This window comes from Hetaerina americana, unplaced genomic scaffold (assembly GCF_022747635.1).
Source record: "Hetaerina americana unplaced genomic scaffold, ioHetAmer1.1.p SCAF_22, whole genome shotgun sequence".
NCBI lineage: Eukaryota > Metazoa > Arthropoda > Insecta > Odonata > Calopterygidae > Hetaerina > Hetaerina americana.
Window position 1 is genome coordinate 4003722 of NW_027286786.1, and position 17048 is coordinate 4020769.

Genomic DNA, 17048 nt, shown 5'->3' on the forward strand with positions numbered 1-17048 from the left:
GAAAACACCAAGTCCTGTTCATTGATGACTTTTCCTCCCAATACATTCAGCTCTTTGCTCACGCCACTGTACACCCCACACTGTACATTTCTCCAGAGAAAAGTGAAACAAAGCTCAATTCAATGGGTTCCTCATTGCCTACCTCCCACAGTCACTCAATCCCTATGCACTTATCACTAATGCACATAATAGTATCCTTGCCTTTGCTCTGCAGAGGTTTCCCATTCACAATGGCTACATTTCATTAATCAATCAAAAAATAAATTGCCCGATGATAATGGCTAAAAGTTCCACAGTACATCGGCAATGATGCCAATATGATTGGAGTTTTCCATCTTAAGGAGAATAATAATGATTAGGCTCCAGTACATGTACTTATTTGGTATGTTTGAGTTAAATATATTTCACCATGCTTGTGACATATATCATTGTATTGGGTATACCATTTCATTAGTGAGATCATTTCAATAAGCTTCATGGATAGAGTGAATTACCTCAATGTTGTTGTATGAGAAACAACTCTCATATTTGCTGTGGGGCCCTATGAAAACATATGCATGTACTTATTCAATAGTAAGTTAGAAATATGTAATAATGTGAAAATATTCTATACTGTTAAGTAGTGGCTTTTTCCATCTCATGCAAAGATGAAACAAACACAGATTGTATCTTCATTTGGTGTTGGTGACAGTTGGGGATGTGGAAGGGAAGTATCAAAATGGTCACTTTTCAAGGTCAAGTGAGGCTTGATGCACACAAAAAAGCATTTTTTGAACTTACACTTTACATAAATTAAAAAAAAGAGATAATTCAAAGTAATATAATTCATTCCAAGGAGAATAAATGCCTTGAGCGGCAGCCAATACAATTTAAAAACTACTGCAATAGAGTCAGGATTATGGACTGTACCTAAGTGATTGCTTTGTTGTAAACATTTCACCTTCATGTAATTAGAAATGTCTTCAGAATTTACTAGGTGCTAAATCATTAATGATATTCAAACAAAACTTGACCATGTTATTCAATACACATGGAGAAATAACCAGAGTGACTCACCCTCCTGGTCATCTGAATCGTAGCCCAGAGGATGGTAGCACACCTCAGAGTCCTCTGTGGGCCACAAGCAACAGAGACAGCAAAGAGCAAACACAAATAAAAAAAGGAAGTCAAGAGGACAGAAGACTGACCATGCAACAAGTGCAATCATCATAAAACTAAGGTAAGTAGATTGATGAAATTCATTTTTATACATAATTTCAACATGCATAATGAATAATGCATTTCTATCTTCCGATTTTATAGTACTTGGTAGTTCAAACAAATCATCAAAAAGTGTGCAAAAAGTCTACAATTACATATAATTATGAGTCACCATGGAAGCATTTGACTTCACTTTAGTGCAAAAAAAGTTTTCAAAAATTACTCTCAGATGGAAAAGATGATAGGTTCAATGGAAAAAATCACTCTCCAAAACATGAGAGTAAAATGAAAGTTAGAGATAATTCTCTAATCATCATATTTGAAACCTGTGGCAATCTTAATAAAAATCAGGAATCATTTGTGAATGTTTAAAAACTAATTAAAATAGAAAAGGATAATAAGATCAATATAATAAATATTACACATTATGCAAAATGTGATGCTAAAAATAATTCAGGCACACACAAGACTTTCATTGAAAAAACATGTGCAAACCACAAATGCAAAATACCCCAAAATTTATACCCAAGAATTTTGCACACTTTTTAAACAAGCAGGTTGATGCCTGAGAAAACACTTTTCATTCAAGCAAAATAAGATAAGCAGAAGGTGGCAAATGCATGCATGGCAGAGGGCCCCGAAAGAGCGATCCCCAGGAAACCCACATGCAGAGGCCACCGCTCAAAATTTTCTAAAATGCAACTGGAGAGGGTGGAAGGGGGGTACAGAGGCACCATCAAACCAAAGTAGATGGTGTAGCAATGCACAGGCATTCACAATCAAGGGTGAGATGCCACCCAGAGCGCCAGTGGTGCTGCCCACAATGGGCATTTCCAATGGCAGAGCCAATGGGTGGGAGAGGGGAGCCAGGCAGATTGAATGACCAACTCTAGAATGAATGCCGTTGGACCTGAATGGCATGGCACAGTGCTTGGATTCTCAAGGCCAATCAAATATGGGCCATGCAATGGACAGCGAATTGTCACTCGTGCAACAGTGCATGTAATAGACAAACATGGGTGAGCAAGCATTATTGAATAAATTTAAGTGGCCTATTTCACTTGAAATGCAATTGAAAGAAAACTTAATAATGCCTTGTATGAACGATCAATCGAGAGATCAATGTTTTTATGATTCCAATGAATGGCAGCTTTGAAACACAATTTCAATCACACTAATGTCAGGGTGGAAGATTAGACAGCACTCTCAAATTAAGAATTTTTAGTAAAGAACTAATTAAGGCATTTATTTCGAGTTTACACATGGTCACAGAGAGAAATACAATTAAAAATGAAATAAAACTTCAGCAGATATGATGTTAATGACAATGGAGGTGATGTGGAAATTAGACAAAACTAAATGCAAGTAAAAATATGAATCATAAAAATTCAACTTATCATCTCACCTCAGCACTAGCATGAGTAAAGGTAAGAAGGATGAATGTTAGTAACAACACACACGAGTCATGACAATGGCGCCAACTAGGCAGAATCATTTCCCCCAATTAAGGAGAGAGCGCGCACACATACACACTTACCAGAGCGGTTGAGATCGTTGGGCTCGCTTATCTGCCTACTTTGTACATGGCTTTTGGAAGGTTCGATTTTTGCTACGTCTGAAGCATATAAAGAGAAGAAAAGGAGAGGAGGAAAGAGAGAGACAGAGAGAGAGAGAGAGAAGAGTGGAAAAAGAGACAAAAACTGTAAGAATGAGAAATGAAGATTTGGAGAGGTACTCACTAAAAATTATACATACAAGGATAATGATAATATGAAATTAAGTAATCAACAAAAGTGAAATTTTATTGCCTTCAGTAAATGCAAAATGCATGACTTTTCACGCAATGAAAATGCCAAACTGGATTTAAAAAAGCTATATTAATAACAATTATAGAATGTACAGAAATGTTTCAAAAATTTACAAAATCTTAATTTTTTAAAGGTAAAAAATGATAACGGCTTTCACGGCAATTAATAGAATTGACTAATTTAGTTTAATTACAGCATTATGTTGTTGATATCTAAAAAATTATGTGCCTTGTAAAACCATTAGTGATAGAGAGTCTAGTTATCCTTATGGCACAGTCAACCAAAAGCCTGAGCTATATTCTGAGTATTAAAAATCCAGCAGTTAATATTGCAGTCACAAACAAGGAAAAGCATTGTAAAATCATCAGGCAATAGCAAACTCCCCTAAGTGCTAAGCACAAGAACAACAGCAGTGACATGAGAAAGAAATAAATGTGCTCATATTACACATTATCCCCCTTACCTGGTAACTACACCCTTCATGAATGCTGATAATAGGTTTTTAAGTATGTATCTATGATCCCATGAAAAGAGTCACCACATGTTTAATAGTCTTCACCAAAGAATTTAAATGACTCCTGCAAGAAATCTCGGCACATGTAATTGCATGTGATTGCTAGATCCTTGAATGAAACTGCAAGGCATCTATTGCTAACCCCAGACAAGAACGATGATTTCTGAGAATGGTCATTACTCTAACTGTAATGCACTTCAAGTGCCTACTATAATATCAAAAAGTCAAGGTTCCCATTAATTAATCATGTTTTATACCCTCAAAATTTCATTTCAAATAGGGAATTTTGTGTACGAAGGACTTTTGAACTAGTTTCTTTCAGCTAGGAGAAATCAAAGAGCAGCTAATAGGTACTGCCACAAAGAGAAGCTAAAAGAAACCAATTAAATATTGAAAAATCACAATATATATATATATATATATATATATATAGGTAAACATATATATAGAATACATATATACATATATATATATATATATATATATATATATATATATATATATATATATATATATATATATGTATATAATTAATTGGGAAAAACTAACGAGTATATAGCAGAAAATAGGAATAGATTGGAGGGAAAGGAGGCTACTCCACAACCTGTACATGTCTCAGACTGCTCAGGTGCGAGTGGGGAATGGAGAGTCCGGTTGGCCAGTGTTAAGAAGAGGTGTAAGGCAGGGTTGCTCATTATCACCGTTGCTGTTCAACTTGTATGCAGAGAAAATGATTAAAGAGGCATGGGAAGAACTCGAGGTAGGAATGAAAATTGGAGGGGAATTCGTAAAATCAGTTAGGTTTGCTGATGACCAAGCTTTAATTTGTCAGTCAGCCAACAGGTTGCAGGCATTGCTGAGTGAATTGGAAATTCAGTGTGACAGGTATAGGATGAGAATCATTATTAATAAAACAAAGGTTATGCGGTTTTCTAGAAGGAAAAAGGCTAAGCTAAACATTAAAATAGGAGGGCAAAAACTAGAGCAGGTAGAACAGCTTACGTATCTCAGAAGTGTTTTGGACCAACACGGTCAAAGTAGTAGGGACGTTAGGAGAAGAATTGCGCTAGGCAAAGAGGCTTTCATAAGGAAGAGGGAGTTGATGACAGGGACGTTGAGTGAGGATATCAAGAATAGACTCGTAAAAGCTTTGATATGGAGCGTAGCTATGTGCGGTGCGGAAACGTGGTCATTGAAGCAGGAGGATAGACGTAGACTGGAGGCTTTTGAAATGTCTGGAAAAAGCCTCCAGTCTACGTCTACCATCCTGCTTCAATGACCACGTTTCCGCTCCGTGTATAGCTACGCTCCATATCAAAGTTTTTACGAGTCTTTTCTTAATATCCTTACTCAAAGTCCCTGTCATCAACTCCCTCCTCCTTGTGAAAGCCTCTTTTCACAGCGCAATTCTTCTCCTTACGTCCCTACTACTTTGACCGTGTTGGTCCAAAACACTTCCGAGATACGTAAACTGTTCTACCTGCTCCATTTTTTTCCTTCCTATTTTAATGTTTAGCTCAGCCTTTTTCTTTCTAGAAAATCACATAACCTTTGTTTTATTATATTGATTCTCATCCCATACTTGTCGCACTGAATTTCCAATTCACTCAGCAATGCTTGCAGCCTCTTGGCTGACTGACACAGTAAAGCTTGGTCATCAGCGAACCTAACTGATTTTACGAATTCCCCGCCCACTTTCATTCCTACCTCCAGTTCTTCCCATGCCTCTTTAATCATTTTCTCTGCATACAAGTTGAACAGCAACGGTGATAATGGGCAACCCTGCCTTACACCTCTTCTTAACCCTGGCCAACCGGACTCCCCGTTTCCCACCCGCACCTGAGTAGTCTGAGACATGTACAGGTTGCGGATTAGCTTCCTTTCCCTCCAATCTATTCCTATTTTCTTCAATATACTCATTAGTTTTTCCCAATTCACTCTATCAAACGCTTTTTCGAAATCTACGAAACAGGCAAATACCTCCTGGTTGTGTTCTGTATTCCTCTCGATTAATAATCTCATTACGGCAATGGCATCACGCGTACCTCTCCCCTTCCTAAACCCAAACTGATCATACCCTAAGTAATCATTTGCCCTACTCTCTATCTTTTTGTTTATGATCCTTAGAACAACCTCAGCTGCGTGGGATATCAAACTTATCGTCCTGTAGTCCTCACATGATGTAGCCTTTACCTTTTTCGGGATAGGAACTAAAACTGATCTCACAAAGTCTTCCGGCCAAATTCCTTCCTCATAAATACTACGAATCAGCCTATATAGCCTCTCCCTCCCACATTTTCCTATACATTTCAGTAGTTCCGCAGGAATGCTATTTACCCCCACGGCCTTATTTAGTTTCATCTCTCTTAATGCCCTTTCCATCTCATGGTCGAGTACGCCTGGACCTAAGCTATCTTCCTCTACGTCATGTTCCTTTTCTATGTCTAAATTTGTGGGGCTAAGCTCTTTACTATACAGTTCTTCTACATATTCCTTCCATCTCTCTTGGATCTTTCCTGCGTCAACTATTAACCTACCCGCCTTATCTCTAACTGTTAGCATAGCTCTTCCTTTCTTACTTCCCGATAACGATTTAACTTTGCTGTACAGCGCACCGATTTCACCCTTCCTCTGCAGACTTTCCATATCCTCGCACTGCGTCTTCCACCATGCTTCCTTTGCTTTATTTGTTGCCCTCCTCAATTTATCGTTCAATTCTTTGTACTTAATTTTGCCTAACTCTGTATTTACATTCTTCCATTTTCGCCGGTCAGCCATCTTTGTAATAATCTCATCCGTGATCCATGGTTTCTTAGTCCTTTTAGCGTTAACGGTTCCAATAGTGTCTTTTGCGGCTTTAGACAACCCTTTCTTGAAACTTTTTTCTTCGAAAGTACTTAGCTCTTTACCATCCTCCATGATTACCTCTACCGCCTGTTTGTATTCCTTCCTTGTCAAACCATTTAATGCTTCTACATTCAATTTTCTAACTTTTCGCCCCTGCATTATCTTTTTGAAACGGACACTGCATTTCATAACAACTGAATTGTGGTCAGAGTCCGCATCCGCTCCGGGGAAGCTGTGCGAATTTATCACACTGTTCCTAAACTGGTGTCTAACGAGGATATAATCTAGCTGATACCTTTCTCAGTCACCTGGCATTTTCCATGTATACCTGCATCTTTTGTGGTGTCTAAACCAAGTGTTGGTGATGACTGACCCCAGTCTCCTGCAGAACTCAACTGCTTTCTATCTGTAGTCATTCCTCGTGCCTAAATCGTAGTCCCCCACCTCATCACCATCTCTTCCTTCGCCTACCGTCGCATTCCAATCCCCCATCACTATCAAATGTTTCCCTGCAGGAACACACGCGATCATGTCCTCTAACTGATCTTATATCCTATCGACCTCTTCTTCCTTATGGTTGCTCGGTGGCATGTATACCTGAATAATAACTAAGTTCGTCGGTTCTGCTTTTATCTCCACTAGTAGTATTCTATCCGTTACCTATTCTTTGCTGACTATACTTCTTCCTACCTCTTCATTTAATACTACGGCAACCCCTCATTGGCTGTCGTCCCCACCGCTGTATATTATTCTATAATTTTGACTCCAGTAATCCCTGCTATCCTTCCATCTCACCTCGCATAGACCTAAAATATCTATTTTTCCCCTTTCCATCTCTCGCTTAACATTCTCCAATTTCCCTGTCCTCATCATCGACCTAACATTTCACAACGTTCCTATTTTAACTAATTTCTTAATAGTCTTCTTCTCCTGCGTCTTCTGTCCTGCTGCTTCTGGCTTTCCCTTGCAAGAGTTTTGTGGGATGACAACCGCGGAGGCCTTGCCTCTCCCACTGCCAGGCACGACACATGGCCGATTGGGCTGAGCCCCGTAGTTACCAAGACTCAAAATCTCTCTAGTGACCATCATATTTATCTTAGGAATGATAAGGTGATTTCCCGTTGGCTTTCTCAATAGTGTTTGTAACTGCGTCTTCTGTCCTGCTGCTTCTCGTTTTCCCTTGCAAGGGTTTTGCGGGATGACGACCTCGGAAGCCTTGCCTCTTCCGCTGCTGGGCATGACACACGGCCGAATGGGCCGAGCCCCGTAGTTGCCAGGACTCAAAATCTCTGTATAGTCCATCATGTTAATCTTGGGAATGATAATTGAGGTGGTTTCCCGTTGCTTTCCTCAATAGTGTTTTTAACGTGACACCATCACTTACTGGCCGCCCCACTGGGGTCAGACACCATTGCAGCCGCCTCACTGAGGAACAGACGCTGCGTGGACGACCTTTCGTCTGGCACCTAACCTTTGACCTAATTCGCATGGGTGACCCTACCAGGAGCAATTATTATTACTCTCGCCAGCACAGCTCTAGGGGTCATCGGAACGCACAAGCCCTCCCACCACGTCAAGGCTGTAGTCCGGGGAGGGATATATATATATATATATATATATATATATATATATATATATATATATTTATGTATGTATGTATACATATATATATTAGCTGACCTGGCAAATTTCGTACAGCCTTGCAATCAATGAATAGTTTAGTTAAACTATTAATAAATCTAGAACAGCTGTACCAATTTTAATCATACTTGACTTGTTATAATAAAAAAGGAAAAAATTCAATAAAACTACAAAAAAAGGAGTACAATGGCTTGCCAGAAAGACATTTTCTTTATTCAATCTATACATATATGCATTCGTGTTTATTCTCTTGAGTCAAGCACCTTCTTATACAGAACATTTTTTGTTTTGTCATCAGGCGCAAGAAAAAATAAAGCGGATGGTTTACCAACACGTGAACATGCCACATACAGGCCTTTATATTTGACCATGAGATAGATATGGCTTTTCCAGATTCAGACCACAAACACTCCACGATTGGCCTTGCGATTTGTTAATCGTCATCGGAAATGGCACACCAATTGGAAATTGAATTCGTTGGAACTCAAAGGGCATATATCGGTTGGGATAATAGGAATCCTCGGAATGAGAACTTCCTCATCTTGGAATGAATCACTCTGATGATCAGTTTTTTTAATCACCAAATGGGTTATATTACATTCTTTGGTTGCTTTGGATTTAGAAGCATCAGCCACCGAGCCAACTTTCAGCTGTAAATTGTGCGGTGGTAAGCCAAGCACATCAAAGAGTTCAAAAAAATACAGATGGATAGTTGGTGACTTCGTCTTCGTTTGTTACACAGTCAATAGATTCGAATGAATGCAGACTAACAACGATTTGATTCTGAATTACAAATTTTAAGTCATCCACATCTTTGTCCTTAGCCGCCAAAATTGCTCGCTCACTCAACCATGTGTGATTTTTTTGGATATCAATGATGATCAGGAACACTTTGTTGATGAGCTCATCTTTTAATGAAACGTAATTGCAAAAATTCCGAGGAAATGAAATCAATCCGCTCGATTCGTCGACAGGAACACGGCCATTACCGATAGTCAACAATTGCTTAGAGGAATCTTTACCAGATGAATTGTTCAGCTATGAAACTCATGTTTGTTGTCAGTTGAAGTTTCTTCACATAGCGTCACAGATATGATGATTTGAGGCAAGCCTTTATTTCAATGGCATCAGTCGATCTTGGAATGATTGGCAGTGTTTGGCGGAAATCGGCAGACAGTAAAATCATTACGCCACCAAAGCATCTCAAGTCATTGTGCAGATCTTTCAATGTCCGGTCAAGTGTTTCCACTGCGCGTTTGGGCGCCATTGTACATTCACCCCATATAATTTTAGATGCAGCTAAAATTTTGGCCACTGTGGACTGTTTCGAAATGTTTCATGTCACTTGTTCAGAGATTTGTAGGCTTAACGGTAAATTTAACGCTGAGTGAGCAGTACAAAATCCTTCGAACAATGTGGTCGCTATGCCAGAAGAAGCAACTGCTACCGCAATTTTCGATTTCGTACGAACAGTGGCCAAAAGCAATAATATGAGGAATGTCTTCTCAGTCCAACCAGGGTCATCCAGGAAAAATAAGGCACCATTTCCATCATCAATTGCCTTCATTAATTTATCATATTCTTCTTTCTGTTGTGGTTCAGCAGGGGTACATTTGTATGAACTGATTGGTCTAATTCATGTTGATCATATTCACCTTCACATTCCAATTCTTGTAATTGATGGTTTCTGGCGTAACTTTATGGAACCGATTCATTATAAATAAATGAAAGGACTAACTTTGTAGTTCCACACGAACGATTTATTCACACGACCCGGGTTTCGAAGTAAAACTTCATCATCAGGTGAGCTCTCTACGGTTGCAGCCCTTCTTATATATACAGCCAGGGCGGGGGTGGGGTGGAGATAATCAGGAAGGTTTGGGAGGGGTAAAGTCAGGAAGGGTTTGCGTGCCGGAGGGGAGGGCAGTTTGGCGTCACCTCCGCAAGGTTGAAGGAATGTGGAGCGGGAGGGAGAAGTCTACACTGAAGAGCTCTCGTTAGTCAGGGGATTAGAGAAGGTTAGATGAAGGGGAGGGGGGTGTGTCATCGGCCACCGTGAGGATTGGGACTTTAAGGAGGGGAGAGTGGGAGGCATACAGAAATTCGTTAACAATATTTTCATTTAAACAAACACTACTTAAAATTTCTAACTGTTCTAAGGCGTCTAATCTAATCGTTTTTAACACGATTAAATTGATCGCAAGAAACAACGGCTACGATGAGGAGCTAGTAGAGAAACTATACCGCAAAAAACTGAATAAAATGGCATTGAAAGATATTTAAAGTACCGAACCGCCACAGGACCCCGCAGCCAAGTGGCGCAGAATCCTTTATTTAGACGATTTTTCACAAAAAGTATGTAAGAAACTTCCAAAAGATAGAATAAAGATAGCCCATTATAACAAATCAAGCCTCAGGGGCCTGCTCTCCCACACAAAGGACAGAATCCCATATAAGGAAAAGAGTGGAGTATATAAGCTAAAGTGCGATTGCGGAGCAATATACTTCGGACAGACAGGGAGGAAATTCCAAGAACGAGTGAAGGAGCATCAAGCATGTGCAAGAAATAAAAAGATGAACTCTCAATTCGCAAAGCATTTGATTGATAATAACCATCAAAGTGATTTTGATTTCGAAATTTTACATGTTGAAAGCAAAGGCTATAGATTAGACGCCTTAGAACAGTTAGAAATTTTAAATAGTGTTTGTTTAAATGAAAATATTGTTAACGAATTTTTGTATGCCTCCCACTCTCCCCTCCTTAAAGTCCCAATCCTCACGGTGGCCGATGACACACCCCCCTCCCCTTCATCTAACCCTCTCTAATCCCCTGACTCACGAGAGCTCTGCAATGTAGACTTCTCCCTCCCGCTCCACATTCCTTCAACCTTGTGGAGGTGATGCCAAACTGCCCTCCCCTCCGGCACGCAAACCCTTCCTGACTTTACCCCTCCCAAACCTTCCTGATTATCTCCACCCCACCCCCGCCCTGGCTGTATATATAAGAAGGGCTGCAACCGTAGAGAGCTCACCTGATGATGAAGTTTTACTTCGAAACCCGGGTTGTGTGAATAAATCGTTCGTGTGGAACTACAAAGTTAGTCCTTTCATTTATTTATTCCAATTCTTAATTAAACGTGTCGTTCATTCCACGATTTGGAGCTGTCATTCCTAACTCATTGAAATACTGCCGCACATGGGGTAATACATGTCTTCAATCAACAGCAAAGCCTGGTCATGCATCTCCTCATTTACCTCAATATCGAGATTTCTCGAACTTACAGGAATTCGATGTAAAATGTCTCCTGACATGTTATCCTTTTATTTGTTCCACATGTCACGTGAATTGGATGGGAATCATGTCGAAAGGATGATAGCAAATAATGTGCGTATCTGACTTGGGGATGGAGAAATAGCTGCTTCAGCCATTACAGTGTTCCAATGATTATCGGTTTCGAGCAAATTGAGCTCTTGACATGCAGCACGAAATGTTGGGCACACTATACCATTAACAGTTCGTAGTAATTCGAACGATGTTGGCCCTCGAACATTCAAAAGTAACAGCTTTCTTTGGATGGATGTTATAAATACGGCCAAGAGCATCAGTTGAATGACCATCCGATTGACCAGGAACCATGTCATCTTGCTTCCAATGCTGAAATTTCTTCAATGAAGCGATATGTTACGATATTTTATGATATGATATTACGATATGATACTATAGCAATACTGCAATGAGTATCTGCTATTCTAGGTTGAGACGAATCCGAAAAACCAAATTTCATTAAAATCGAAGATACGATATGATACCTTTACGATATTTTAATGATTATTCTGCCACATTGGGCTGAGATGAATCCAAAAAACCAAATATCGTTAAAATTGACGATACGATACTTTTACAATATTTTAATGGTTATTCTGCTATTCTGGAATGAGTCGCAATGAAAAAACCAAACATCATTAAAATCGGTTCAGCCGTTCTTGAGTTATAAATGGAGTAACTAACACGATTTACGACTTTCTTTTATAAAATATATATAATATATATGTATATATATATATGTGTGTGTGTATATATATGTATGTATGTGTGTGAGTGTGTATATATATACTACCTTGATCAAAAAGTTCCCGGAATAACCACCGTGTGGCGCTCCCATCGTTCCGATTTGAGTTCTGTTTTTTTTGTTAAATTGGTACATCTGTTGTTGATATTCCCTTTAAATCTTAGTGTCATAACTTGACATTTGCAAAAGTTACGTAGCCAAGAGTACATCTATCTCTGTGTGTGTTGGCGATTTTTTACAATTTCAGAAATGGATTTAAATTTGCAACAACGAACTTGTATTAAATTTTGCGTAAAAAACGGATTTAGTGGCGCACGGACGTTGGAAATGTTGGAAAAGTGTTTCGGCAACGATTCTCTAAAAAAAACGGTCGTTTACCAGTGGCACGAGCGGTTCAGAAGTGGTCGTGAGTCAATCGAAGATGATGAACGCAGTGGCAGACCATCGACATCGAAAGTCGGTGAAAAAATTGATAAAGTAAAAGAAATGTTGGTCAATAACCGCAAATTAACCATCAGAGAAATAGCGGAGGACTTGAACATTGCCTATGGATCCGCCCAAGACATTGTGGTTAATGATTTGGGTTTCCGTCGTGTAGCAGCAAAGTTGGTGCCAAAAGACCTCAATTTCATGCAAAAAAGAGACCGTGTTGACGTCGCAAAAGACATGATTTGCGAGGCTGAATCCGATCCCACATTCATCAAAAGGATCATTACTGGAGACGAGACGTGGGTTTATGAGTACGACACGCAATCCAGACATCAGGCAAGTGAATGGCGTTCACCAAATGAGCCGAGACCAAAAAAACCACGTCGTTTTCAGTCAAAAAAGAAGGCAATGCTGACGGTTTTCATGGATTACAACGGTGTAGTGCATCATGAATTTTTGCCAGAAGGCCAGACAGTAAACAAAGAGTATTATTTGGGCGTTATGAGACGTTTGCGTGAAGCAATTCGCCGAAAGAGACCAGAAATGTGGGCAGAAAACTCGTGGATTTTGCACCATGATAACGCACCGTCGCACAGTGCTATCATTATTCGTAATTTTTTGACGAAAAATGCAACAAATACCATCCAACAGCCACCGAATTCACCTGATTTGGCTCCCTGTGACTTCTTTCTGTTCAATCGAGTTAAAAAACCATTACGGGGAACGCGTTTTAGCAGCCGAGAGGAAGTAATGGAAAAATCGCAGGAAGCACTGATGGACATACCGAAAACCGAATATAAAAAATGTTTCGAGGATTGGATCAAGCGCTGGCATAAGTGTGTTGCAGTCGATGGGGATTACTTTGAAGGGGACAATATAGATTTAGATGAATAAACTTGTATTTTTAATTTTCTGAATAAATTCCGGGAAATTTTTGATCAAGGTAGTATATATATATATATATATATATACATATACACACACACACACACTCCTATAAATGTATACACACACACATACCATAAAAACAGTAATCAACCTGAAGGTCCGTTTTGTCCAAAAATATATATATATAAATGGTAGGTCTAGGCTAAACACATATAACCGCTACTTAAGCACTGAAACCAAAGGAGTTCCCAGTGGTGTGATACCTGGAAGCTTAACTTAAACCCTAGAAAATGCAGCATCATGACTCTTGCTCTGAAAACTAAACCATTAACTCAACTCCCTTATACAGAGTATCCACCATTAAAGACCTATGCTTTTGACCAACCAAACACTAAATTACTCCAACCACAGTCAGACTGCAAAAAAAGGTAATGTCCCTATTAGGCCTTTTTTACTTCTTAATAGAAATTAAATATCCAATGGCACTCTATTCGTACTTCTCAACAATCATCCTTCCCATGGTATCATATTTCTCCCCAATTTGGCCCACCTCAGCCCCAACTAATCCAAAACCCCTCGATTGTATCCCTCACCTTTTTGTTAAAATATAGTAGTCAAAAACCAAATCCCACATTTCCGCAATATGTCCTCAAATGCTGTTCTGTTTTCTTTATCCACTTCTAGAACCCAAAACCGCAGAATTAAAGCTGATTTAAAACTCCTCCGCAACACTCTAAACTCGACTGTTGATTGCCCAGAACTGCTCTCTCTCTCTTCGAACTCAAGATACCAACTGGATCCACCCGTACCCACTCCCTACTCCATCTCTGCCTATTCCTAGGATATCTCTCACCAAGCGCTCACCTTTACTATTTCCCCTCTCCTCCCGTCTAAATTCACACCCTCACACTCTCCACCCTTTTAACTTATCATGCAACATTTTTGCCACCCAAGTTTTATCCCATCTGTCAACAAATTAAATTCTTCCCCCAGTCCATGTTCGGTTCTTGTTGTTTATTGTTATTCTGTTGTCATATTTTATCCTCTTTCATGTTTCTGTTAAAATGTTCCCTGTAAATTGGCACTACTGCTACATAAGAATAATCTTTTATATACAGAAAATAAAAATAAATAAGCTCAGGAAAAAAAAACATCTATGAAGTGATATTCACCAAATGTGAAGGGAAATCTATGTTCTTAACATTTCATAAATCAACACACAATTACAGGGCAGTGCACCCATGATTAATATTACCTATTTCCCTATTTTATAATTAACTTAGATATTCTTTATCTGCACTTAAAACACAAAATGAATAACTGTTAATTCACCTAAAAATACTTGAAAAAAGACAAGATAACTGGATAAATCCCAAGAGATAAAATACAAAGGACAAGACTTATCCCATAACTGTTACCAAAGCCTTCCTTAAAAACTATCAAACTATAATTTCATGTTCTTTTTACATAAATTTTGGGCCTTTGACCAACACAAGGGGAGGTAAAAATATGTTTTCAATAGGAGGTAGGCTAAAATTTCTTTTCAATCAAGTCTGCCTCAATTTCAATTCTCCTCTGCAAAAAAATTATCCTAGCTGCTTGAAAACCAGATCAACACAAGAGACAGTTGTTGATTTATTCTTCATGAAATATTTAGCAAGAAATGGGATGGAGCGTTTTGTATGAGGTGGATGGCAGCGGTCGAAATGAAGATACTGTTGCTTATTAGTTGGTTTCATGTGGACTGAGGAGTAAAACGTATTGTTTTGGAGGTGAATGTCGATATCTAGGAAAGTGATATTCGAGTCGGAGATAGAAGAAGTGAAAGATTACGAGGAGGAGGAGTTGAGAGAGGAAATTTAAGAGGATAAATTTTGGAGCCCGTGGGACCAAAGGAGGAAAATATCATCGATATACTGGGCCCAGAAGGAGAGGTTTGAGGGGTTTTTGTTGCAGAAAGTCATGTTCTAGTTTACCCTTAAAAAGATTGGCATATGCAGGAGCCATACGCGTGCCAATTGCAGTGCCTTTTATTTGTAGATATATTTTGTCGTTGAATTGAAAAGCATTTTTGGTGAGAACAATTTTGCTGAGTTCGATGAGGAAATCTGTGGATGGGGTGTGTGGTGTGGGTCATAGGGAGAGGTAATATTGCAGGGCTTAAAGGCCTTATTTGCGGGGAATGGAGGTGTACAGAGATGTAACGTCTATCGTGGCCATGAGAATGGTCGTGTTGTGCGGAATTGGGATTGAGTGTAGACGCTCCAGAAAGTGGTGCGAATCTTTGATGTAAGAAGGGAGTGAAGTGGCTATTGGTTGTAGGTGGTGGTCTATTAATGTGGAGATTCGCTCAGTGGGTGAGTTGATGCAGGAGACAATAGAGCGTCTGGGGTTATTGGCTTTGTGGATTTTGGGTAGCAAATAGAAATGGGGTGTCTTAGGATTAGGTGGAGAAAGAATGGACACATCTTTGAGGGAGAGACCTTCTTTGGGACCAAAATTGGATAGAAAAGAGAGAATATCCTTTTGATATGAAGGGTTTGGATCTTGGGGCAGGGGGGCATATCAAGAAAGGTTGTTTAATTGGCGAATAGCCTCAGCGTTGTAGTCTTCTTTGTTTAGCATGACAACGGATGACCCTTCGTCCGCCGTTGTGATTATAACATCTCTGTTTTACGCTAAACGTCTGAGAGCTTGTCTCTCAGAGAGGGAAAGGTTATATGGTGGTTTAAGGGAATCTATTAATTTTTTTAACGGAAATCTTTGTCAGATAGAGATTGATATAGATTTCAATTGGGTGGTTTGATGGGAGTGGTTTGGGATCGTTTTCTGAGGCTGGACGGAATCGGTTAAGTGCTGGGTTAGTGGTGGGAGAGTTCGAAAAGAGAGGCTGGGATTACCAAATATATATATATATATATATATATATATATATATATATATATATATATATATATATATATATATATATATATATATATATATAATTATTATTATTAGGTAATCTACCGGTTAAGGTAGGTGTTTGGATGGACATAATTACTAATTAAATAATTTGAGACCCCTAGCAAAACACAACATCCTACTCTACATCAGGTCCCTCTTCATCTCTGAGTACTTTCTTCCTCCCTTCATCCCATCCAACATCCCTATCCTGTGCCTTCCCTTTCCTCGTTTGCCTAACATTCTCCCCTCTATTACAGTCTTCAACATCCCACTGCTGGTCAATACCCCCTTCATCCACTTTTCCTGCCTCCATAGGATTGCTCCCAACAAACCACTCTCTTCGCCCACCATACCAAGTACTTCCTCATTTGTTCTCTTCTCTGTCCATTTCAACTTCTCCATTCTTCTCCACGCCCACATTTCAAAAGCCTCAAGTCTACTTCTATACTCCTGCTTCAATGACCACATTTCCGCATCGTACATAGCTACGCTCCATATCAAAGTATTTACGAACCTTTTCTTAATATCCTTACTCAATGTCCCTGTCATCAACTCCCTCCTCCTAGTGAAAACCTCTTTGCCTTGCGCAATTCTTCAATGGTGGAAGAGTTCGAAGGGAAAGGCTAGGATTTCCAATGGGCATGCCAGCGTGAATTCCGGCAGAAGTTTAAAGTGTCGGTGATGATGTTAACGTGGTTGGTTCTA

The 17048-nt window shown here is 39.3% G+C and overlaps 1 protein-coding gene across 15 annotated transcripts in view; it reads right to left on the reverse strand.

Moving 5' to 3' along the window:
• Positions 1–17048, reverse strand: part of CaMKII (Calcium/calmodulin-dependent protein kinase II) — a 329599-nt gene that overhangs the window by 25608 nt on the left and 286943 nt on the right. For 5 of the 15 annotated variants that reach the window (XM_071586329.1, XM_071586325.1, XM_071586323.1 and 2 more), the window contains 2 exons: positions 2738–2815; positions 1057–1110 (listed from right to left, as the gene is read on the reverse strand). The exons of 7 other annotated variants lie outside the window; for them this stretch is intronic. In XM_071586329.1, coding sequence (XP_071442430.1) covers positions 1057–1110; positions 2738–2815 — 132 coding nt within the window. The remainder of the gene's footprint in view (positions 1–1056; positions 1111–2737; positions 2816–17048) is intronic. 3 more of the 15 variants (XM_071586331.1, XM_071586327.1, XM_071586328.1) reach the window with 2 other exon arrangements.